Raw genomic sequence first — 25,997 nt, forward strand, 5'->3', positions numbered from 1 at the left:
ACGTCCACAGTGACGTTGGGCAGAATTGTGAAGAAATTTGGTGCTAATGTGACATCATCAAACTTCATCACACCTCATATGAACTTGTAAGCTATGGCATTTTTTTTAATTTTTTGCGTGTGTCGTCGATACCTTGCTGTCTGAAATTTCAAACTTATGCGTCGCAATGGGGGGGGGGGGGGGGGGGGAATTACGGGGTTTTGTGGAAGTGAGTCTGTTTGCGCAGTATAGATTATTGATATTGCGCAGCATTGATTACTGAAATTGCAGAAGATAGGGGACAGAGAAAGATGTACTTAATATCGGAAGTAATTTACGAACTGTATGATCTGGTACAGGACACTGATGGTGGAGGGCAATTTGATGCGAAAGTCTGGATGACAGTTCATCTCCCCCAACGTTTAGTGGAAAAGTAACTACACTGGTGTGCACAATTAAAGCAACAAAGGGAAATTTTGCAAGGTTGTGTTTATTTTGCTACAAAACAGTGTAAACAGGTAACAGTAATGTATAAACAACGTAAAGAATACAGAATGTAAACAATTACAATATGCGAACGGTAGACACAAATGTTCTTCGTTTTTTCCAACTTAACGGATTTCCAAATACATTCCGACAATTGTCATTCTGCTCAGCATGGGGTGTTACGATCTCTGGCAGAAATACAGGCCTGACAACGACAGGGCATGCCGTGAGTGCTGGCATCAGTCTCATGTTGAGGCAATGACGCCCATTCTTCCTGCAGAGCTGCTCACAAGTCTTCTAGAGTGGCTGATGGACGCTGACGTGATGCATCCTGTCTCCCTAGTGCTTCGCAGACGTCCTCTATGGGATTCAAATCGAGAGAGCGAGCAGGTCACGCCATACGTGCAGTATCTTCCGTTTCCAAGAAAACATCAGCCATCAGTGCTCTATGAGGTCGAGCATTATCGTCCATCAATACGTAGTGTGGACCCAAACCACCTCGCAACAACCGCGCATGAGGTCCCAAGATCGCGTCTCGATACTTGACAGCAGTTAAACCTTTCCAATTCACCCGCAGAATTTCATGAAGAGGTGTTCCCTGGGCACGCCATTAAGGATCGATCTCTTTCCACAAAGTTTGGATTCCAAAATCGTATTCCGCGTTCGCTCCAGATGCGAATGCGTCGAGAATCACTCTCCAGACAAAGTCAGAATTCGTCTGCGAAATGAACATTGGTCCACTGTTCGACCGTGCAGGTCGCACGTTGACAACTCCACTCTAGACGTTCCCTTCTGTGAAGATGCATCGGAGGTACACATGCAGATGGTTTCAGACAATAAAGGCTCCTGTTCCGTAGCCTTATGTACATCATTTGCCTCGATTAAACAGGCCCAGTGGATGCTGCGAGGTCAGATGCCAGTTACCGTGCAGTACTAAGACAGTACCACCGTGCCCTTAAAGCCAAATAACGGTCCTCTCTTTTTGATATCGCACGTGGTCGGCCCTGCCCTAGTTCTCTGGATACGCTTCCGGTCTCTATAAATTGTCCTGGCATTCAAGAAACAACAGAACGATTCACATTAAGCCATCGGACCACATCAGTTTGCGACCGTCCTGCTTCCACTCTTCTTACGGCCCTCTACTGTAGAGTCTGGTAGGCGTCTTCTCTATGCCAGACTGCTCCGTCTGTGTCTGCGTGCATAACGATTGTAGATGTGGGATTATCCAGCAGACACTACCACGCTTGATAGGTGCCCTGACGTCATAGTTGACGTAGTTGCCCGTTAACCGGAATGCCACCTTCCGTGCAGAACACGATTGTACGGACATCTGTAGACATTTTGTACGATTTTACCACGAATTAGACACAAGACGGAGAAATGGCGGTTTGTTGCTTTAATTTTGGATATCAGTGTATATGGGATGGAGCTGACTTCTGTGCAAAATTAACGTTGGTGACGATGGATTGAGGGGAGGGTCTTTTATGTTTTAATTAATGCTACGGGATTTAGCCTGCCTCCTCAGTTGGTTTGTAGTTTTGGTGGTTGAGACATATTGTGGACTTTCTTAATAATTTGGGGGGGGGGGGCGTTGATGGGATTTTCAATTTAGTTTTGGTCTAGTGTAAGTCCTGGATGAAGAACGTATTTCATTTTCCATGGAAATAGTTCCTCAACACGATGAATGTTCATGTACGTAGTTCCAAGTCTCGGTGAAATGTGTTAATGCGAGCGACCATTTCCCTTCCAGGTACGATGTGCCCGAGATCTCCAAGTACCTGGACTTCATCAACGTGATGACGTACGACTTCCACGGGCAGTGGGAGCGCCAGGTGGGCCACAACAGCCCGCTGTACCCGCTGGAGAGCGCCACCAGCTACCAGAAGAAGCTCACCGTCGTGAGTACCTCCTGCTGGTCAACCAACAGCGCGACACCAATTTCTTAGCCCCTACACTGATAAGCTGATAATCTTTTAGCTTTGTACACATTTTTCTCATCCAAACAAATGATGATTACCTTTGAAGTATTATAAATTCATAACGTTAGTTGATTGTGAGATGCAGAGGATCAAACAAAATGATCATTCGTGTTAGAGCAACATCAAAACGTTCTTCTGTCAAATATTTTGATCAGATTCAGAACAATTTTCACTCACAGTGATAATTTTTTTTAAAAATCACTAAGCTCTTTGCTGTACAGGGATGGAAACTAATACTACACTCCTGGAAATTGAAATAAGAACACCGTGAATTCATTGTCCCAGGAAGGGGAAACTTTATTGACACATTCCTGGGGTCAGATACATCACATGATCACACTGACAGAACCACAGGCACATAGACACAGGCAACAGAGCATGCACAATGTCGGCACTAGTACAGTGTATATCCACCTTTCGCAGCAATGCAGGCTGCTATTCGCCCATGGAGACGATCGTAGAGATGCTGGATGTAGTCCTGTGGAACGGCTTGCCATGCCATTTCCACCTGGCGCCTCAGTTGGACCAGCGTTCGTGCTGGACGTGCAGACCGCGTGAGACGACGCTTCATGCAGTCCCAAACATGCTCAATGGGGGACAGATCCGGAGATCTTGCTGGCCAGGGTAGTTGACTTACACCTTCTAGAGCACGTTGGGTGGCACGGGATACATGCGGACGTGCATTGTCCTGTTGGAACAGCAAGTTCCCTTGCCGGTCTAGGAATGGTAGAACGATGGGTTCGATGACGGTTTGGATGTACCGTGCACTATTCAGTGTCCCCTCGACGATCACCAGTGGTGTACGGCCAGTGTAGGAGATCGCTCCCCACACCATGATGCCGGGTGTTGGCCCTGTGTGCCTCGGTCGTATGCAGTCCTGATTGTGGCGCTCACCTGCACGGCGCCAAACACGCATACGACCATCATTGGCACCAAGGCAGAAGCGACTCTCATCGCTGAAGACGACACGTCTCCATTCGTCCCTCCATTCACGCCTGTCGCGACACCACTGGAGGCGGGCTGCACGATGTTGGGGCGTGAGCGGAAGACGGCCTAACGGTGTGCGGGACCGTAGCCCAGCTTCATGGAGACGGTTGCGAATGTTCCTCGCCGATACCCCAGGAGCAACAGTGTCCCTAATTTGCTGGGAAGTGGCGGTGCGGTCCCCTACGGCACTGCGTAGGATCCTACTGTCTTGGCGTGCATCCGTGCGTCGCTGCGGTCCGGTCCCAGGTCGACGGGCACGTGCACCTTCCGTCGACCACTGGCGACAACATCGATGTACTGTGGAGACCTCACGCCCCACGTGTTGAGCAATTCGGCGGTACGTCCACCCGGCCTCCCGCATGCCCACTATACGTCCTCGCTCAAAGTTCGTCAACTGCACATACGGTTCACGTCCACGCTGTCGCGGCATGCTACCAGTGTTAAAGACGGCGATGGAGCTCCGTATGCCACGGCAAACTGGCTGACACTGACGGCGGCGGTGCACAAATGCTGCGCAGCTAGCGCCATTCGACGGCCAACACCGCGGTTCCTGGTGTGTCCGCTGTGCCGTGCGTGTGATCATTGCTTGTACAGCCCTCTCGCAGTGTCCGGAGCAAGTATGGTGGGTCTGACACACCGGTGTCAATGTGTTCTTTTTTCCATTTCCAGGAGTGTACGTATTTCATGGCACTCTTCTGACAAAGTATAGTCGTACGTATTCAGTACTGATTTGTTCGGTGTTACGAAGTATCCTCATCTACTTTTTAATATTATTATGAACGTATTTAATGAATATCCCCTAAATTCCTTTGTTTTATTTTTTAATACTGTATCAATTTGAAGTTGTGTTAAGTGTAGCAGGGTGGGTCAACACTGCACGTGGAGTTTTTTTCTCTCTTTAATAAAAGTAATCGCTATTAAATCCTTAGATTGTTGTAGAGATGGCCCACCCAATGAATGTACATTTACAGTTCTAAAATCACTGTAAATAGGTGAACTGACACAGGATTCACAATTTCAGTCTCATAAGTCCTTTCATATAAATGACATCAGCGAAAATACTCTACGCTTCAAGCTGCTCGTGGACTTATACTATGAATAATTTACAAAACAATGCATACTGTGTGGGTAATATGAAAATACAACTACCAGTTTTTCGTAGAACAACAAGCCATGGCTCGTTTTTGCTTGAGAAAGACTATAAAAATTCGTATGCACTACCCACTTACTGTTTAGTTATTTCCATTGTGCGTTTCGAACGTTGCCAACAGATATTAATGCATTAGGCTCGCATTCTGAAATATCAGGGTTAAGATCCTCGTCCAGCGATCCAGATTTAGTTTACCACGGTTTCCCAGAATCACTTCAGCAGAATTCCGAGATGGGTTCTTCAGAAAGGCGGGACCCTTTTCTGACCCACGTCTCCATGTGTGTCCAGTCAGAGCTAGCTCTTCAGCATAAAGACATTCAACTCTAAGTTGCATTTCTTCCTAACTTCCACTGTGTGTAACACGTAACATTCGTTACAGTATCGCACCGTACGTGTACATTAAAATGCTAACATCATTTGACTGAATTTGTGTTGATATTTTAGTGGTACTTCCAGATGCAGGAAGAAAATTAAGAGCTGTAAAAGATTGTGACGCCGTCGACAACTATTTAATTAGAGACGGTACAGGATGGAGAAAGAAGACGGCGGCCTTATTTCTAATCAATCATCTAATAATCACCTTAAGAGATTGCGAGAAATCAAATAAAACCTAAATCTGGATGACTGGAAAATGACTTTAAACTCTTTCCTCAGCAGTGCGTAGCCTTGCTTCGTACAGAGCAGACAGGACTGGAATCAGTTTCAGGATGATGAGTAATTGCAAAATGATCTATGATTATGCGTCCTTCGTTTTTCTAGTTGTAACACGAAGTACGTGGCAGTGTCGTCACAACGATCTTACTCATTTGCTGTTTCGTCGTTTTTGTAGCAGTTCCCAGTAATAATCCTGACTGACAAGAACTATTCCTGACTTTTCTTCCCAGGACGTTGGACATTTCCTGGTAATAACAACACATAATGATGTGTCTGAGGGCTACGTCGGGACAAAGCCTCTCCGTCGTTTCTAGGTCCCCGGTTTAAATACACAATACAATAGTGATGTGCAATGTACGTTGACCTTTCGGACTTGATCACAATGAAGTAACCGACATTTCTGACGTAACAACTGTATTTTTTCCGTCTACATACAGCAACAGAATGAAATCCTGATCCACATAATAGTAAAAGGATTATATACGTCTCATTTACAGTTTTAAAATATTATCCTTGACCGTTGCGAGGTGCTCAGGTTTTATTAAAAATAAGGTCAGTAAATTGTAAAAAGTACATAACATATCTTTATAGAGATACTTGTAGACCTGTACATTCAGTTATATTTACATTTTCTAATTTGATGGAAGGATTTTCCTGTACATACTAATGCACAAGATATTGAAAGAAATTTGGGTTTGGGCCTTCATCTTCTTCATTTGTCAGGCATAACATTTCTGCCACTTTTCTCTTGTCTAGTACGTTTCTACACCTATCTTTAAACCATCCTCTGCTCCTCCTCCTTCTCTCCAGTAGTTTCAGCGCCTTATCTTCGGCGTGTCTGGATGCAATTGTGCACTTGGCTCATAATTAGTCTACATCATTTTCTTCCAGGGCACTAAACCTGTTTCGAATTTCAATAGCATGTCTGCCCTTAGCGTGGTCCTGTCTAAGTACATCTGGGTTTATTTTTCGGTATGCTACTCTTCTCCTGCAGTCACAGCATTCTATCCTTTCACAGATAGTTGTCAACACAAGATAGTGGTCTGATGCTATTTATCTCTTTAGGATTTGATGTACTCAGTAACACTTTTGTGTCTAGAATCCAGTAATATATGGTGAATATGATTCTGAGTGTTTTGATCAGGTGACTTCCAGATTGGCTTATAAATGCTTTTGTTATGAAACGCATAATTCTTGAGTTTTTTGGCTAGTGTCATTCCGTTGTTGCTGGAAGAGTATAGTCTGTAGGGGGGTGGGGGGTAAAAAAAGCACTCCGCCTTCAGCCCCCAAGTGGCCCATCGACACCATCTGACCGCCGTGTCATCCTCAGATGAGGATGCTGATAGGAGGGGCGTGTGGTCAGCACACCGCACTCCCGGTCGGTATGATGGTTTTCTTTGACCGGAGCCGCTACTATTCGGTCAAGTAGCTCCTCAGTTGGCATCACGAGGCTGAGTGCACCCTGGAAAATGGCAACAGCGCATGGCTGTCCGGAGGGCCACGCATCCAAGTGCAGGCCACGCCCGACAGCGCTTAACTTCCGTGAGCTGACGGCAACCGGTGTATCCACTGCGGCAAGACCGTTGCCAGGGAGTGGGGGGGGGGGGTATAGGGTCCCAAAAAAGCATCTTCCTACTTTGGCATTGTCCTCACCAAGAAGCACTTTTTCATCGTAGATCAACGAGTGATTCTAAATTATCCTGTGTGCTAAAAAGGGCGAAAAGCTACAGTGTCTATGATTTGTATTAGTTCCTCTAGCCTCCATTTGGGCAGATCCCTTTGATTTGTTATAAATTTGGTGTTCCTCTTTGATACGCGAGTGAGGCCCATGTTGTGTAACAGGTGTTGTTGGTGTGGCTTTGCAGGACTTCAGCGCGCGAGAGTGGGTGAAGCAGGGCGCGCCCAAGGAGAAGCTGCTGATCGGCATGCCGACGTACGGCCGTAGCTTCACGCTGGTCGACACCTCCAAGTTCGACATCGGCGCGCCGGCGTCTGGCGGCGGCGCGGCCGGCCGCTACACGGCCGAGGCGGGCTTCATGGCCTACTACGAGGTGTGCGACTTCCTGCATCACGACAACACCACGCTCGTCTGGGACAACGAGCAGCAGGTGCCGTTCGCCTACCGCGGCGACCAGTGGGTCGGCTTCGACGATGAGCGCAGTCTCAAGACCAAGGTGAGGGCCGGCGCTCAATCTTCTGGCTAAAGTGTCACCATCTGTTTTCTGTTGGCGACAACTCCAGTCACTTGAGTACAATCATGAATAATCGATAAAGCATACCACACAGTTAACACACCGTATCGACACGCCCAAATATTAACCCGCGTATTAGGTGTCCCAAAAATATAGGGTAAATTCAAATCAATATTTTGTACAAAATCTGATTAAAAGTATCCGGACACGCCTATGTAATATGTATTTGACCAGTAGATATCAAGCGAGGCGAACGCACCAGTAGAAAAGAAGGTGGGGAGGACTGTGTTCTTGAGTCGTCAGAAACGATCGGCCGCGAGAGCTCAATCACTTCAAACATGGACTAATCGGGTAAACTAAGGCCACGCCAGACCTCGTGCACTGACAGACAGGGACCATCGAGCATTACGGAGGGTGGCTGTAAAAATTGCATGAAATCAGAGGAAGGAATCACTCGTGAGTTCCAAGTGCCAAAAGCACTACAGCTAGCACAATGACTGTGCATAGGGAGTTAAGAAGAATGGGAGACAGTGATCGAGCAGCTCCTTATAAGCCACACGTTTCTGTAGTCAGTGCTACGTGACGCTTGTTGTGGCGCAGAAAGCGACGCAACTGGACACTGGATGATTGAAATCGAGTGATTTATAGTGACCAATCATATTATATCCTCTGGCAGTCCGATGGAAAGGTTTGGGATTGGGTTTGGTGAAAATCTGGACATTGTTACCTGCCTTTATGTGTAGTTCCCACAGTGAAGAGTGAGGGAGATGATGTTAGGATGTGCGAGTGTTATGGTCCCTTTATCGTGCTTAAGAAAGCGCTAAATTCGAAAGGATATTAACATATTTTACACCATTCTGTAGTGGTTATTGCAGAGGAACAGTTCAGAGACAATAATTGTTTGTATCAATATGACTGACAATGCTCACTGTCAAAAAGCATCATATGTGAGGCAATGGGTTGTGGAAAATAATATTCCTGAAACAGACTGGCCTGCCTAATCTTAATCCAGTGGCTCACCTTTGCAATGAGTTCTAACGCCGCCTTCACTTCAGATTTAGCATCCAACCTCCCGGTTTCGTTTCTTGAGGAAGAATGGATTGCCGTTCCACTACAGACAGACACTTCATTGAAAGTATTTCAAGCACAGTTCAAGCCGCCATAACGGCGAGGTGTGGAAACATCCCGTATTAATATCCGGTAATAGGTGTACGGATACATTTGGTCAACTTGCATATGAGAAAGCAATGGTTTGATGATGTTCATACTGGTATCTAGGAACCCAACGGCATGCTTATCAGAGCCCTTTCAGAATATGAACGGTTAGCGAGAATAAATTCTTTCGTCGCAAGTCATTTTCGTGGGACAGTCGCCTGGCAATGTGGACTGAGGCAGATGTTGCTCATAAATTTATTAAAATGGATAGCAAAAATCACAATGGCCGTGTGCCCGTCTACAAGCATGTTTGTGCTGTTCTTAGCGGTAAAAAATAACTGATACAATCATCCAGTAACGTGCTGAACAACAGAATAATGAACAGGAAAACGTCATACCTTGGTACATGTGGTGGCTCTGAGCAAAAACTTCTGAGGTTATCAGTCCCCGTACATGTGGTGGGTTGACAGCTAATTAAAAACAGGGAAAGAGCCAACCACTGTGAGGTGATGGTGTTATTTAACAGTTCTGTGGATGGATGTTAAAACTGCTTAAATATCCAGCATCTCAGTTTAACAGTACATATTAAAAGAGAAATGGATACACAACAAAATGGTTGGTAATCAATATTTCTGGCGGCACTAGATGAGAAATAAGAAATGTGTACGAGTTCTGGAAACTCTGTACGTGTCATAACCATTTACTGCAACAACGTCATTCATGGCACTACTCTTAAGAGCAAAACACAATTGTCTACGATGTCCACAACCACTGGTTGCAGTCGACGGCTGCTTATCGAAAGGAAAGAAGAAAGTCATAAGACACCGTTGACTGGGACAACTCATAACTTTCCAGGCGGGCAGTCGAATGAGCACAAGGTAGGGAGACAGGCATGTGCATGTGCATGTGCGTGTGTGTTTGTGTGTATGTTTCTCCTACAGCTTGAGAAAGGAAATCCATTCCGAAAGCTAGCAAAGTAAAGCCCTGTACCTTTTGTGTCTGTCAACGACAAAGTGGTTCTGACTTTAAGTGAATCGTCTCCTTTATTTCCTAAACAGTTCGTTAATCGGGAAGGAATTTCTTCTTCGGTATATCATCACCCCTTTCCACTCTCTATATGGGTGTTGTGTCTTAAGTGTGTCTGCCAAGTGTAGGTGATCGTAACGTGTGTGTGTGTTTGTGCGTGTGGTGTAGAGTGGTATCATCTTTGCGTTGTACGATGTCGGGGGAAGGGAAAGAGTAAAACCTGGTTCCGGCAAACAGCCTACTCCTCTCGAATAACAACAATGTTGACAACCGGTCTTAGCCGCCCCAACCAACGCACGGCTCACTGTTAACAAGTGTCACATACCCTCACTTCATGAGACACAGCGAACAGGTATGGGATTTTAACTAGGGCATTAGCACAGTGTATGATATTAAGGAACCTTCTCTCTTCGGATTTTTGGCTAACTGCTGGTGTCAACTTTTCTTCCACCTCCATGTTCATAACCAGCTGCCTCCGAGTCTGAGAGCATTGCGAGGAGGCTACGGAGGCGGGTTGTTTGTCAAAGAACTTGCAGACGCGCACTTGATGCATGGTGCGGGTAACATGCAGGCTGTCCCACGAGAAATGATCAGTATTCAGGGATATGACGGGAACCATCATTCAAAGCCAAACAGTCAAGTAAACATGGTCCTTAAAATGCATACTTTGAGCTATGGGCACTTCTTCATCTTCGATACTGTGAAACAAATCTCTTCTACTGCAGACTCTTTGTTTCCATATGTTGGTAGAAGATATCATGCACCAAAACAAAAAAGAATCTCCTGTAGACATGGATTATAAGTGCATACCTCAAGAGCTATGAGCAGTTGTTCATCATTGCTATGCTCATAGCTCTTAAGGCATGCATTTTGGAATAGATACTTACTTGACTTTTTGACTTCGAATGACCGCTTCTGTCATGTCCCTGAATATTGATCATTGCTCCTGGGACGTCCATTATAGCGCCCGGAAAGCCCAACGAAATGTTTCACCAGATGCATCATAATAACTGGAAGGAGGTATCGCCACAGACAGAAACGTACTAGAAACGGCCTCGTTTAGTTCACAGAATGATGACCAGGCTTATCGGTAAATAATAGTCCTTGCAGTAGCATTTAAGGAGATTAAGCTGGATTGTGTGAGAGAGGATTCATCAGTAAACAACACGTCCGTGAAAAGCACAAATCGAAGATCGCCTTGTGGTGAATCCTGATGGAGCAGCAGCTAATTTTCCGTCACAAACGTCTGTGCAACGAGTGAGGCCAAATGATTTTGAATCCAAATTTCAGTTCTCTCTTTGGATTATGTTCTAAATGAGACTGAAGGTCATTACTTTCAGGCTCAAATGGCTCTGAGCACTAAGGGACTCAACATCTTAGGTCATAAGTCCCCTAGAACTTAGAACTACTTAAACCTAGCTAACCTAAGGACATCACACACACCCATGCCCGAGGCAGGATCCGAACCTGCGACCGTAGCAGTCCCGCGGTTCCGGACTGCAGCGCCAGAACCGCACGGCCACCGCGGCCGGCTTACTTTCAGGAGTTGCTTTAAGCTTCAGTTGTTGCTCTGTATGAGTTATTATTTCAGTAAAAATTCTACGAATTCATCTGAAACCATCAGTTTCGTTTCTCAAAGTACTGAGTTCAATATATACTGCTAGCGCTTTAACTTTGGGCCAAAACGCTTAGGATACCCGTCTATCTCTACTATAGTTACGTTCTTTCTACAATAATGGGCTCTAGAAATCAATGATAGGTCAACATGTATTACAGTCTAGTAACTACTAAAACAAGGGAGAGACGTTCTTTACAAATGTAAAAAAGGACACAGTGAATAATTGTTTTTAACAAAAGACGGAAAGGCCCTGATTACGATCAGGTCGCCGCGCGGGATTAGCCGAGCGGTCTAAGGCGCTGCAGTCATGCACTGTGCGGCTGGTCCCGGCGGAGGTTCGAGTCCTTCCTCGGGAATGGGTGTGTGTGTTTGTCCTTAGGATAATTTAGCTTAAATAGTGTGTAAGCTTATGGACTGATGACCTTAGCAGTTAAGTCCCATAAGATTTCACATGCATTTGAACATTTTTGAACAATCAGGTCTTTTCCTGTATTTAGTAAATAAAATGTACCGTGCGTCTAATCTATCCCGGAAACGAACCGGCATTCCTGCACTTATCTGGTACGGGTACTTCAAAAGAGCAGATGACGTCTAAGTACACTGCATTTATCGTCAGTTAAGATCATAAAACTATGAGATGAGAACGTGATAAGAGCTTACCTAACATTAACTTCCAAACAAGGTACTGCTCTGCTTAGTAATCCCTTTTTTTAAAAAAAAAATTAGAAATATTATGGCTGCCCGTAGACTATTCCGTCTTGTGAATTTATGCTGCTTTCAGTGATAGGAGATGTTGGCATGGTCGCTCGTGTCACATAAAAATCACGGCGTAAATACTCCATACTTCGAGTTCCTTCGCTGTTATGCTTCCGCAGTAACTTAATTTACACACGGCTCCTGTGTGCTCACAGCAGTACAGCACGATCACTCCCGCGAGACTCTTTCCCGCAAACCAAAGAATCTGTTATCTCACTTCAGGCATTGTCGACTAGGTCAACAATGTCTTACATGAAATAGGCGGGAGTTATGGTCACCCATCCCTCTCTCTCGAAAGCACAACATTAAAAACGAAAATTAACTTCAGTATTCTTTCATACAGTATTCGCAGAGCTGAGAGGTATATAAGTAACAGTACTGATCAGGAATAGAACAAATACCTTCTGGAATTTTCTCACCGAACCACATAAACACACATCGAATGAGAGTGGCAAAACTGCTGCCATGTAAGTAGTGTTGTGTAATAGTGATGGTATGACCTCGACACGTAAAACCGGTATCAGTAACACAGAAAAAAGGTTTTGTCCCGATATGTATACAATTTCGGGTATAACCATCTCCGTAGACATGATGGAGAAGATAAAATCAAACTGTGAATAAGGTCAAGTTACGTGATGATCATTACAGTTCTTCCCACTACGTGAGTTAAAATTATGAGTATAATGCACTTTTGTTAATCAAGCGTTGGTGGAATATCTTGAGTAAAATCATTTAAGCGAATACACTCATAAATATTTGATTGTTGATTTTTTCAGATATAAATTTTTTGCTTTATGTACACGTTATTATCAGCACGCAAAATGTCGTCTGAAACGCCTTGTGCACAACTGCTGAGAACTGCTGTATTACGTTTCGACGTATTCACTTGCTGATCGAAGGACAAACACCGTAACCAGAAGGATATCAATGTGACAGGCAACCAGTGACATAAATAATGAAATATGTATTTAACTAACTAGCTGTATTTTGATAGAAAATCATTTGGAGAATGAAGGATCTCTAAAAACGTATAAAAATGAATATTCCTTGTTAACTATAGTAATATGCCAGAACACGTTTCCGCTTAAAGAGAAAAACAGTGTTTTCTATAAAGCGTAGCTAGAAATGGCCTAAAAAACATTACTGGCTGCAGCACTCATTGTGAGATGTGGGAGTAGAGTGTTATGTACAAGATGGTTACGAATCTTGCTTAGGTACACCAGAATCACTGCTCACTTCATATTTGCTTTTTCTACACAGTTTAAGACTGCGGATAGCTTTTGGTTAGAGGGAATGTTAAGAATTAATTTACTGACGCTCGCTATTTACAATTATATGTACAACAAATTATTTTTCAGCCGTTTCAACAAAATGAATCTTATATTCAGAGCAAGTTACTTAGCCTATTCGAGGCTGGTTACTTTACCAGCTAATCTGTCGTTAATTTCAGGTGACAATGTACCGAATGTGGTACGACTTTTAATATTTAGTGAAATGTCCAGCTTGCTGTCTGAACTATTATGGAGAAGTTTTTTTGTTATCATCCTGATTACTTGTAAGTCATCAGTCAGCTACAACGTCTTGAGCTATTTTCTAAGCATTATTCTGTAGTTTAATTAGCATTTTATTACTAAATTTGTAATATTGAGGAAGTTGGCAGTTTTAAACTGGGATTGACTCGGTAGGTGAATGTGAAATGAGTTGCTGCAGTGTGTATGATAAAAGTGGCGTTCGCCTGAAACCGGTTGTTTCAGTCCTGACAGCATATCCCGTTGTGTAGGCTAGATTGAAAAGCGATAATGTGGGCGTGATTTTGTGAAGCCAACGGGTATGATACCCGATAAATTATGCTAACAGAATGAGCTGTATAACGTGCTACGTTCGCGCCATATTTAAATGGCCGGTGTCGGCGCTCGGTCGGTGACCGTGTGTGTTGTTTGTGTGCTGTCCAGATGGGCTGGCTGAAGGAGCTGGGCTTCGGCGGCATCATGGTGTGGTCGGTGGACATGGACGACTTCCGCGGCCAGTGCGGCGCCGGCAAGTACCCGCTGCTGACGTCGATGCGCCAGGAGCTGCGCGACTACCGCGTCCAGCTCGAGTACGACGGACCCTACGAGAGCCGCGGGCCGCTGGGCGCCTACACCACCAAGGACCGTGAGTACTCTCCACCTGCTCCCCAGCGCTGGCCACTCCCGCTCGAAATTCATTGTCTATAGTGCAAGGGTACTGCGGAGGGTTCTGTAGACTAGCAGTATGGAATATAAGAAAACATTTTCTTCTTGTTCTGCAAAATACCTGTCTTACAACGGGTGTCACCTGGACGCTCTCCACCTCCCACAGTTCTATGTCTCTTCCTTTATGGTCCTAACTTCGCCTATGTGTAATTTCATCCAATGTTTCAAGTCCTCTTCCTTCCTTCCTTGCACTCTTTCACTCGATGAATGCTTTTTGCAGTCAATATCTTCGCGTCTCTTCCTTTATGCACCTAACTTCGTCAATATTTAATGTCATCCAATGTTTCAAGTCCTCTATCTTCCTTCAATAAAATTCTTCAGGGTATCAGACCACATCGTCATAATTTAAAATGCGCCAACGTTTCGGCCAGCGTTGCAGCTAGCCTTCATCAGGGCCTTACGTTAAGCTTAACTATCTTCCTTCTTTGCAATCTTTCATTCGATGACCCTCTGCTGCACCAAATATCTTCGTGATAAATATCCCCCTCAAGACGTTTTCGTAACTCTTACGATTTGCACTAGTTGAATTCCTTCTGTTAATCTTAGAACGACTTCATTTTTCATTTCGTTTGGTCCCTTCACTTCCAGAATTTTTCTCCACAAATTTCAACACTACACAGTTCAGAATGAGATTTTCACTCTGCAGCGGAGTGTGCGCTGATATGAAACGTCCTGGTACATTAAAACTGTGTGCCGGACCGAGACTCAAACTCGGGACCTTAGCCTTTCGCGGGCAAGTGCTCTACCAACTGAGCTACCCAAGCACGACTCACGCCCCGTCCTCACAGCTTTACTTCTGCCAGTACCTTGCCTCCTACCTTCCAAACTTTACAGTAGCTCTCCTGCGAACCTTTCTTTCAGGGGTACTATTTCTGCAAGGTTCGCAGGAGAGCTTCAGTAAAGTTTGGAAGGTAGGAGGCGAGGTACTGGCAGAAGTAAAGCTCTGAGGACGGGGCGTGAGTCGTGCTTGGGTAGCTCAGTTGGTAGAGCACTTGCCCGCGAAAGGCAAAGATCCCGAGTTCGAGTCTCGGTCCGGCACACAGTTTTAATCTGCCAGGAAGTTTCATTACACAGTTTCTTTTGACTGTCCATGATTCACTGCCATATAATACTGAAACAGGCTCACCCGGCTAGCCGCGCGGTCTAACGAGCTGCTTCCCGAACGGGAACGCGTGCCGATTCCTGGCACGAATCCGCCGGGCGGATTCGTGTCGAGGTCCGGTGCACCGGCCAGCCTGTGGGTGGTTTTTAAGGCGGTTTTCCATCTACCTCGGCGAATGCGGGCTGGTTCCCCTTATTCCACCTCAGTTACACTGTGTCGGCGACTGCGGTACAATCACCACTTCCACATACGCCTACACCATAATTATTCTTTCACCCAAACGTTAGGGGTTACACCCGTCTGGTACGAGACGTTCCCAGGGTGAAGGGGGGGGGGGTTCCACTGGGGGCCGAACCGCCCAATAACGCTTGCTTCCGTGTGGGGCGACGGTGGGTAGTTGGACTGCTGTGGCCTGTTGTGGGGTTGTGAACCACTGAGGGCTGAGGCGGGACGAAGCCTCTCCGTTATCTCTAGGTCCCTGGTTTAAGACATACATACATACTGAAGTAGACAAAACACTTTTTGAACCTTTCTTAATTCATTCATAAGTTTTAATTTTCAACAAAGCTTCCTCATTTTCAAAATCACTGTTATTTACAGGTATTCTTCTTATTTATTCCACTGAGTTTTCATTTGCTGTAACGAAATTTCTAAATCACCTAAAATATTTTACTTGTTCAAACGGGTTTTCTGTCGACTGTATTTTGACAGAACCGTCATATGTTGCTGATTCTCATCGTTGGTCTTTCGTACATCTATTGTCACTCCAATCACTTTTCACACTTTTTAACCGTTGTCTCAATCATACACTGTGGTTTTTCCTCTGACTCAAGCAACACTACTTGGCCGTCTGTATACCTAATTGTGTACATAATTTATTGTCCTATTATTACGCTCAATGCAAGTTCTAATGTTTGTCTGTCAGTTTCGAAGCATAAACAATGAAAAGCGTTGATCTGAACAACACCGTAGTCTAACACGTCTTCCAGCACCCATCTCATCTGTTTCACCAAACCTTACTTCTACTTTCTATCTTGGGTACAGCGAGGAACGTCTGTATACCCTTCCAATTACAACACATTCGTACATCTCTGAATACAGTTCTTATTGTGAATCGTGATAAAAAGCGTCAACATGAATGATTCGTTGAACACCTTCTGCTATGCAACTTGTAGTTCTTAGGAAACTTTAGAAATAAATACATTGTAAATATCTCAAAGATTTTATGAAACTTCTTAATCAACCTGACGACCAATGGTGCGTCTTCTTATGCCTGTTCTCTTAGGCATTAAAGCGCCGACCAGGTAAGCGGTAACCCAAAAAAGGAAATGAAAATTATTACTCAATGTTCCACTGACGATGGAACCCTATATCTATGTCCTCTGTAATTCTTGGGTTAGAAACCATCAGTGTTCTCTTGATCTTATTGCTCTTGAGCGCAATCCTGGTACTACTGTGTGAGGCGCTTACGTCACTCGCACAGCAATAGTCCAGCTCAGCACTTCCGTTGGTCTCCCTTTGATACGGGCACGGCTGAATTCCTTCCTTACCCCTCCCCAGTCCGAGTTTGTTCATCCCTACAATGACTTAGTCATCGATGGGACGCGAAGGTACTCAGACACTCACGCAGGGTTGGTTGTAATTGAACAGGTCATGTATTTTACAGCCTTTTAAGTATACCAGGCGTGGCTATGGAATTCAGTGGAAAACAGACCATAGTGAGTGCAGTGGTTGTAACGGTAGAAAGCACCTCACACCGAAAGACTGAGCGATAGAAAGCCCTGGATGAGATGGGATCAGCTTACAAGAGGTGGCAGACAAGCGGCAGACACCTTGCATGGTTCCAAACATTACAAATTACGAGGTGCATTCAAGTTCTAAGGCCTCCGATTTTTTTTTCTAATTAACTACTCACCCGAAATCGATGAAACTGGCGTTACTTCTTGACGTAATCGCCCTGCAGACGTACACATTTTTCACAACGCTGACGCCATGATTCCATGGCAGCGGCGAAGGCTTCTTTAGGAGTCTGTTTTGACCACTGGAAAATCGCTGAGGCAATAGCAGCACGGCTGGTGAATGCGCGGCCACGGAGAGTGTCTTTCATTGTTGGAAAAAGCCAAAAGTCACTAGGAGCCAGGTCAGGTGAGTAGGGAGCATGAGGAATCACTTCAAAGTTGTTATTACGAAGAAACTGTTGCGTAACGTTAGCTCGATGCGCGGGTGCGTTGTCTTGGTGAAGCAGCACACGCACAGCCCTTCCCGGACGTTTTTGTTACAGTGCAGGAAGGAATTTGTTCTTCAAAACATTTTCGTAGGATGCACCTGTTACCGTAGTGCCATTTGGAACGCAATGGGTAATGATTACGCCCTGGCTGTCCCAGAACATGGACACCATCATTTTTTCAGCACTGGCGGTTACCCGAAATTTTTTTGGTGGCGGTGAATCTGTGTGCTTCCATTGAGCTGACTGGCGCTTTGTTTCTGGATTGAAAAATTGCATCCACGTCTCATCCATTGTCACAACCGACGAAAAGAAAGTCCCATTCATGCTGTCGTTGCGCGTCAACACTGCTTGGCAACATGCCACACGGGCAGCCATGTGGTCGTCCGTCAGCATTTGTGGCACCCACCTGGTTGACACTTTTCGCATTTTCAGGTCGTCATGCAGGATTGTGTGCACAGAACCCACAGAAATGCCAACTCTGGAGGCGATCTGTTCAACAGTCATTCGGCGATCCCCCAAAACAATTCTCTCCACTTTTTCGATCATGTCGTCAGACTGGCTTGTGCGAGCCCGAGGTTGTTTCGGTTTGTTGTCACACGATGTTCTGCCTTCATTAAACTATCGCATCCACGAACGCACTTTCGACACATCCATAACTCCATCACCACATGTCTCCTTCAACTGTCGATGAATTTCAATTGGTTTCACACCACGCAAATTCAGAAAACGAATGATTGCACACTGTTCAAGTAAGGAAAACGTCGCCATTTTAAGTATTTAAAACAGTTCTCATTCTCACCACTGGCGGTAAAATTCCATCTGCCATACGGTGCTGCCATCTCTGGGACGCGGCCTCATTTTAAAACAATGCGCATGTTTCTATCTCTTTCAAGTCCGGAGAAAAAAAATCGGAGGCATTAGAACTTGAATGCACATCGTATTGATGGCGCATAACTGCGAATGTGAACAAAACTGCATCACAAATTAAATACACTTATGAGCCAAACCAATGTGATCACAGCCCACCGCGATACTGAATGCCATCTAATGGCGCTGTAGGCACATGACGCTGTAAGAAAAGTATACAGAAAAGAAGCAAATGATGAATCATTCTAGCGACCCATTGGTCACAAATGGAGAAATTGACTGACATCAGCGACTCTGACAAAAGCCTGGTCGTCATGGTCCGGCATCAGTTTACTGTTCACGTGTTACTGTCTTGATCATGTATCAAAAGTGGTCGAAGAATGTAACAAGGTGCTGTATGTCCACACATCACCACAGAACGTGGAGGTCGGTGAGTACCAGTCTCGGTAAAACGTGATAGGGGGAGATCTGTGGCAGACATGATGACAGAGTGCAGTGCTGGTGCAGGTACAAGTATTTCGGAGCACAACTCGTTGATTCTAGCCAACAGTGGGGTATACAAAATTACTTGTCCTGATTGCAATAAGTTTTATATTGGTCAGTCAGGCAGAAGTATAACAATTATCCAGGCTGAACATGAACTCAGCTGGAGATTGCAGAATTACGGCTACAGATTTGCTGAGTGAGGGCCGCATCTACGAGCTACAGTTCCATATCCTTCACTTAGCAAACAAAGGCCAAAAACACAACTTGTCACAAGCCCTGGATATCGACGGACGTCTGCTCCACAGTTCTGATTTAATATTAAATAACAAAACACAACATAGCACCTCCCTCCTTCTAAACTTCACTTAGACCTCACACTTTTTCATTACTTCACACACTGTCTGTTCCTGTCTTTTCCTCCATTTTAGTTTGTCTATTTATTTTTATTTTACTGTGAATGTCCATATACTCCACACATTCTGTTGTTACAGCTCTCAGTTCTATCTTTTACTCTGCTTCTGTATCACTTTCCATATGTAATAGCTTTTTATTTTATTCTTTATTAGACTAGTCAAATACTAATTTATTTTATTGGGATTGTTATTTTAGTGTAAATTATTTTATGAACACTGTTTTTTGCGTTTAATGTTAATATTTCTCCTGGTCGGCTCCTTTATATTTGTTTATTGTTCGACTCTTACTTTTTTAACTGCATTACCAATGCACTGTCAAAATGACCTTTACTGTGAATTTGTCTCATGAGTAACACTTTTGCCAATGTTGCTTGCAAATACTGTATCTTCTTCGATGTCAATAGCGACTGATTGTGGCCTCGTAAGCTGAAAGCCGGTTAACAGACTAAATCAATCCTATAGAACTTACATGGCATTAGGCCTTTCGTTTGTTGTTATGTTGTTCTACCAGGAAGCCACAGAAGAATCAGCTAACTCGAAAAGTCTGAATACATCTGACATTGCCAGAAAAGGAGAAAGCGATTTAAGCAGACAATCAAATATAAAATTATAAAATTTTCAAAGACTTCCTATAAAGAATTTTTTTTTAAATTTTCACGAATTTTGAGTTCAAGTACAGCTTACCTGGCAAATCTCTGTTTGTAGTCACTGACTGTAATGAAAATAATTCCATAGAATTTTCAATGCTAATGATGCTGTAAAGGCTCTTGGTCCCAATTGCTGTCACAGACGGGCGAGCTGAAGATGGTAGTTAAGCCACCGAAACTAATCATCTTTTCCTTAAAAAAAAAGTTAAGTGCTATTGACGCAATAGATAGAAAATTCTTGAGAATTTGAAAAACATGTAGAAAGTTTTTAAAAATTTTTATGATTTTATATTTGATTATAATCTCAAACACACTCTCCGTTGCATCTGGAGGTTGTGCCAAGTCCTCTGCCATCCATGACGTAACTGCAGTATCATTGGCAAACCTCACCGATATTATTTCTGCTCCTTGTACTTTAATTTTCCCTTGCTATCGTTCACTGTTTGCTCAGGAAAAAGACTGAATAACACGGAAGATAGGCCACATGCCTGTGTCACTTCCTCCTCGAGTACTATCCCTCTTTCAAGTCCTGAAACTGTTGGAGCTGCGTTCTTCTTTGTGTACAAGTAATGAAAATTTCGCTCTCCGTATACCATCCCTGCCACCAACGCAAGCACCAGCAGAGTGAGCTGATCTTGTCCCGCGATGTTTCCAGCAACGTCCGTGTCCTGCGAGGAGGAGGATGGCCACATCTCCTATCACCCTGATAAGGCGGACTGCACCATGTACTACATGTGCGAGGGCGAGCGCAAGCACCACATGCCCTGCCCCAGCAACCTGGTCTTCAACCCCAACGAGAACGTGTGCGACTGGCCCGAGAACGTCGAGGGCTGCATGCACCACACCCAGGCGCCGCCCGCCGCGCGCAGGAGGTAGGCGTCGCCGTCGCCACAGCCGCCGACGCCAGGCGACGCCGGGGGCGGCGTCGGCCGCCGCAGCTGCAGCCGCCGGTGGGACGCGCCGCCCCGCACCCACGACTCACGACTCGCGACACGCCGACAGTTCCCGTTCACACGTGAAGCCGACTGCTGACCACGTGTCCATCCGCTCTATCAGGGTCCGCTACATTAGCTCACTCCACAGCGTAATCGACAAATCCGACTGCACAAACACCATCAGCGCCGGCCAACAACTCTAAGCTACGAATAAATGTTTTGCCAATAAGTGGTACACCTGTGATCACCAGTTCCGTAATGATCGCCCGAAAATTGTGCACCTGGGAGGGTCGTTTCTTCATCTGGTGTCCTGAACACCCTTGTTGTAGCCTACAAAGACGTCGTATCTTCCTGCATTCCCTACTCGAGGGGTACATGGATCTATGATAAAACTTCGAAAATTCGTAAAAAGAAACAGTTTTGCAATATTTTGTGACGTAGCTTACCCAGAGTGAAGATCTTTGCCTTGATAATTCTCGAGTGGAAAATTTCAGTATAATGGTGCTGTCTGAGAACCTCTGTCCATCCCGCTTATACCGGCACAGTAGTCATGTCCGGAAATTTGGCGGTAACACAGTCGGACTGCTAAAGCGAAGCACACACAGCTGAAAACGGAAAGTTATATTTATTTACGGCGAATATTAATAACCCAAATTTTTGTGCATTCTTAAGTACAGCAGTCGGCATATACGTAGGTGCGCGCAAAAACATAAAATTTTGAAATTGTTGCAGCGATCCCAGTTTCGAATTTTTTTGATGATTTACAGTCCTTTTCCGCTATTGAAAGACTGCGGCGTGCCCCTCCTCACCAAAAGTCCTAGCAACTTCCACCATTTGCTACGAGGACTACCGAACATTTTATGTATAGCAGTACATCGCGTTATTCCTTTTAATACTTACCTCTCCACTTGCCAATCAGACTCGGAAAGTAACTCGCGCACCTAACAAAATTCCTTTTACTGTCTGTACAGAAAGACCGAAATTTCAACATTTCTTGCCCTCAATTCTTATTTAAAATCTTCTCCCTTGAAGCTGTCGCCTGCGAGTATGCTCGAAGTGGAAACTAATAACAAAAACAAAAAATTGTGCTCTACTAATAACTTTATGCATTGCTGTCCATTTTCATCTTCTGTACAAATACTTCGTCTTCAACTGTATTCAAAAATAAAACTCTTTCTTTCGGGAATACAAGTTTCTACTTAATTGTTTTATTTATGCAGCACTATTGCTGTTTGACGATCACGATACGCTGACTTCTCCGGTACGTTAATTTCCCTTCATCGCGCCCTTGTATTCGGAACTAATTATCGGGAAATTCAGTGCAAATCAAAGACATCTATGAAGGTCTACCCTTATCTTGGAGAAACCCGTACAAAACGCTGTAAATATGTCGACATTCACTGACAGACAATAAATAGTTGCGAATAGCTGCAACTACATAATTTAAAACTTTTAAATTATTTCACGTTTAGTGTCAGTTTTTACATGCGAGGTTTATTTATAACTTGTAACTTCTGTTACAGCTTAGCTTAAATGTTAAACTAGTTTTCTTTAATTGTTATACTTTCTAAGGGTAAATGTGTTAGGTCTGTAGAATGTTAGCTAAATTTCTGTCCATGATTATTATCTGCCATCTACTGCGTATGTAAGATAAAAATATATTTCCTGTATAAAATTAGTTTTTTTCCTAAGAGAACTTTTTACACATAAATTACGTTCTATCTACCTTCGAATTAAACTGAAACGTATACCGTAACGTAACCTGCTAGCGGTGTAATGTGTTCATACATCACAGTACGCATGTTAGTTATTATCCGAAACACATTACGACAGAATGTCTTTGCTGTTTCAGCGAAATTTAATAAAAAATATCTTCTCTTTTTGCTTTAATAAAGACAACAGATTAGGGTGACCTTCAAAGAAATGTGCAAAGTAACTACAGGTTTGAATGAAAAAATACTCACTGGTATAAAGTTTCACACCACGATGTTTCAAGTGACACAACGCAAGGTGCAGTGAAATGGATGTGATTCTTTGGAAGAACAGTACAAAGCCTTAACGAGATGGCCGCATGTACAAACGTGCATAATTGTGGATTTTTGCAAATTGACTGCCTTTATCAGATTGAAGATCCAGTGTGAATGAACAAGTCTTAGAATTTCCGAAAAGCCGCTCACTGTGACTTTTTATGAAATGCTTCTTGACTGTTACATAATTGAGATATACTTTTAAATACTCGTGTAAATATATAATAAAATGTATTTAAAATTACTTGTTTTGTCTTACGTTATACTACCCTTCTGTTACACATATCCATACTTGGTAATAGGTAACACCCCTTGAAGGCGAACTTCATTAACTCAAATTAATTTAAATGAGGAAGAAAACTTCCAGGGATTACGCAGGATAATATATCACTGTGCCGATGTTTGATAATTATTTGTGTACATGTTCATTTTCAAATTCTGAGTTACCAACAACGTTTTTGCTCCCGATTTCTCGACATAGTGTTCATCAGATCTGTTCAGAAGAAACTACACAGAACACAGAAGAGTAAATATATAAATTTTATTAATACTTTAATGGATAAATTAATTATTATTGACCCTTCGTAAATAGGCAACAGCTAAACTCATTCAAAATAAAGACCTTATAGTAGACGAAAACAGACAAAAAGGCTACAGAGATCATGTGTAGTTTCAAGTCTCTAAGCGGAGGTCTTACTCATAAATTTACGCAAAGCCATCAGCAACTTGAAGGCTGATTTATACAACATTGTACTTTACAGGTCCCTGTTGAAGTTCCTGCAACCTGTTAATTTAGACGCTAGCTGTCACTCGGTTGTGCCCCCTAGCCCAAATAGCAAAAGCGACAATAATATATTAATGAACAGATACTGATATTTATGTGGGAACAGACAGATTTTGGTATACAAAATACAGAGCAAATTGGTATTTTTCACTTACTCATAGTATCTCCAATGGCAGACATCTCAGTAATTGTTAGGGGAAATTGCAGGACCTACCAGTCCGTGACCCTTTGGAGTTGTACAGAATAAATATATTTTTCAGTGCCATTCGCCGTTTTGATTTGAATTTAATTGTTAATACACATTTTGTGGACACGCTCTCATCATTACGCTGTAAATCATATTTTTGCATTCCCTGAGAGGGAGACCACGTTAGACCTGCAGTATTCTTAACTGTTACATGAAGGAAAGAAACTGGAAGAAATATGATTTTACACGCCCTGATTACTTGTTAAAGGTAGAGCGGATCACTTGTGGCACATAGTTACACGAAACATTATTCATTACATTTAGGCAACCGTTATTATGAGAATGTGTCCTCGAAACTGACTTTAAACGCGTGAAAATAACGGACTGTGCTGTAAATTCATTTCTTTTGCTCCAGCACACAGTCACTGACTTCACAGTCTGTATACATATGAAATATAAGATCAAATTTAGAATTTTAGTCTGACACTTTCTTTACAGGTACAACGTGGCGTATTTCAACTTCCTTGTGCCAGATATAAGTACGTAATCGGAAAAACATACTTCTTCTTACCGCTGTGGCCACCTTATACATACAATTCAATGTGGTCCAGTGTTTCACGACAGATCGAGAATCCGCAGCTTCTGTTTCGCTTACGTTTAGCCACCGTGACACGGGAATTTAGATGCCCTGTGACACGTGCAATCTGTCCTCACGCTACGGATTTTTCTACTGTTTATGAAAGACAAAGATAATGCTACAAGCATTCCCTCTTAACAAGTCAATAACTTAACTTTCACTGCCAATCTTGTTTCCAAGTAAGTGGGACCTGTTTCTGCACAAACCAGGACTGTTGTTGAAAATACTTTATAGTGTAGTAACATTTAGTTTCTTCAGTCGTCACATTAGGCGTCAGCATGTCACTAGAGCACTACAACATCAGATGACTATAAGTAAAACTGCTTACAGACAGCCACCGATCTTTGACGGTACTTTAAATATAGTGTACATTTACAGCAGAATATTTCTGCAAATTAGAATATCATTCATTGTATAAGTAATAAAAATATCCTGAAATTATTGTTATATTCCGCTCAGTATTGTTTCAGCCTATGATTAGGTAGACTTGCCTGTACAAACTGCACATAGTCATATGTTAACAAATGTCAAAGTAGAATACACATCTGTACAATATCTCCAAACCAAATTCTGTAGACCAGTTACTGGTACACTGAATCATTAGCAGGCAGAATAACTTTTTTGGTGCAGTGGACCTAGACATATCACATGAATATGACAGCTCAATTCTTTCACCTTGTTCTACAGTCTGTGTCAGTAGATGTGGGAGAACTGGAGAAGAGCTCCTCCAGTAAAAGCATTAACTATTTAGAGATTAGTTGTATATTGTACCTTTTTAATGTGTGCCATTAGATTTAAGAGACTTATATTAATTTGCAAGCAACTAGACAAATAAGCTTAAAAAACTTCTGCTTCAACTTGTTTTTAATGTTTTACACTCTAGATAAACATAATGGATTCTTTGCATATGAGGGGAAAAAAGTAACTGGGAGCTGTACATGTATAGATATGATGAAGAGAAACAAAAATGTCTTAGGTACAAAAAAATCCAGATTCTATGCATTAAAAAAAGTATCGAGAGAAGACAGCTCTTAACACCACAAAACAGTGTACACAAAAACTGATTATACACCTAATTTGGCTTACTTGTTTTCGTAATGTGTCTTTGGGAAAATGATTTTGGTGAAAGAAGATGGAGTACATCAAGAAAATCATTGGGATTTTAACACACATTAGTTACACAATCTGATGGTGCGACTAAAAAAAGACCAAGAAGAATCGCTCCAAAAGCGAGGGCTTTCATTTGTGATTGATGATGAAGTGATTACTTAAATTATCTGGTTTAGAAAGTTGCTTCTAACAGAAATGAATGAGTATTTAGTCAACAAACGATCATAAATGAGTCAATGATGGAGTTAGAATTACAAGATCACTTTCAAAAGTTTCATTGTACTCTAAATGTCTCGGATACTATATGAACACAGAAAATATGGTCAGCACATGTGTTATGATTTTTATTAGTAATGTAT

General features: G+C 43.3%; 1 protein-coding gene across 1 annotated transcript in view; it reads left to right on the plus strand.

The window, feature by feature from the left end:
- LOC126162753 (probable chitinase 10) overlaps positions 1-23,164 on the plus strand; it is a 375,310-nt gene extending 352,146 nt beyond the window's left edge. Inside the window, exons 13-16 of the mRNA XM_049919434.1 lie at positions 2,216-2,363; positions 7,101-7,409; positions 13,935-14,136; positions 20,614-23,164. Of these exons, the coding sequence (XP_049775391.1) occupies positions 2,216-2,363; positions 7,101-7,409; positions 13,935-14,136; positions 20,614-20,834 (880 nt within the window). The 3' untranslated portion in view covers positions 20,835-23,164. The remainder of the gene's footprint in view (positions 1-2,215; positions 2,364-7,100; positions 7,410-13,934; positions 14,137-20,613) is intronic.
- The last annotated feature ends 2,833 nt before the right edge of the window (positions 23,165-25,997 follow it).

The sequence above is a fragment of the Schistocerca cancellata genome, chromosome 2 (genome assembly GCF_023864275.1).
Source record: "Schistocerca cancellata isolate TAMUIC-IGC-003103 chromosome 2, iqSchCanc2.1, whole genome shotgun sequence".
In the NCBI taxonomy this organism is placed as follows: Eukaryota; Metazoa; Arthropoda; class Insecta; order Orthoptera; family Acrididae; genus Schistocerca; species Schistocerca cancellata.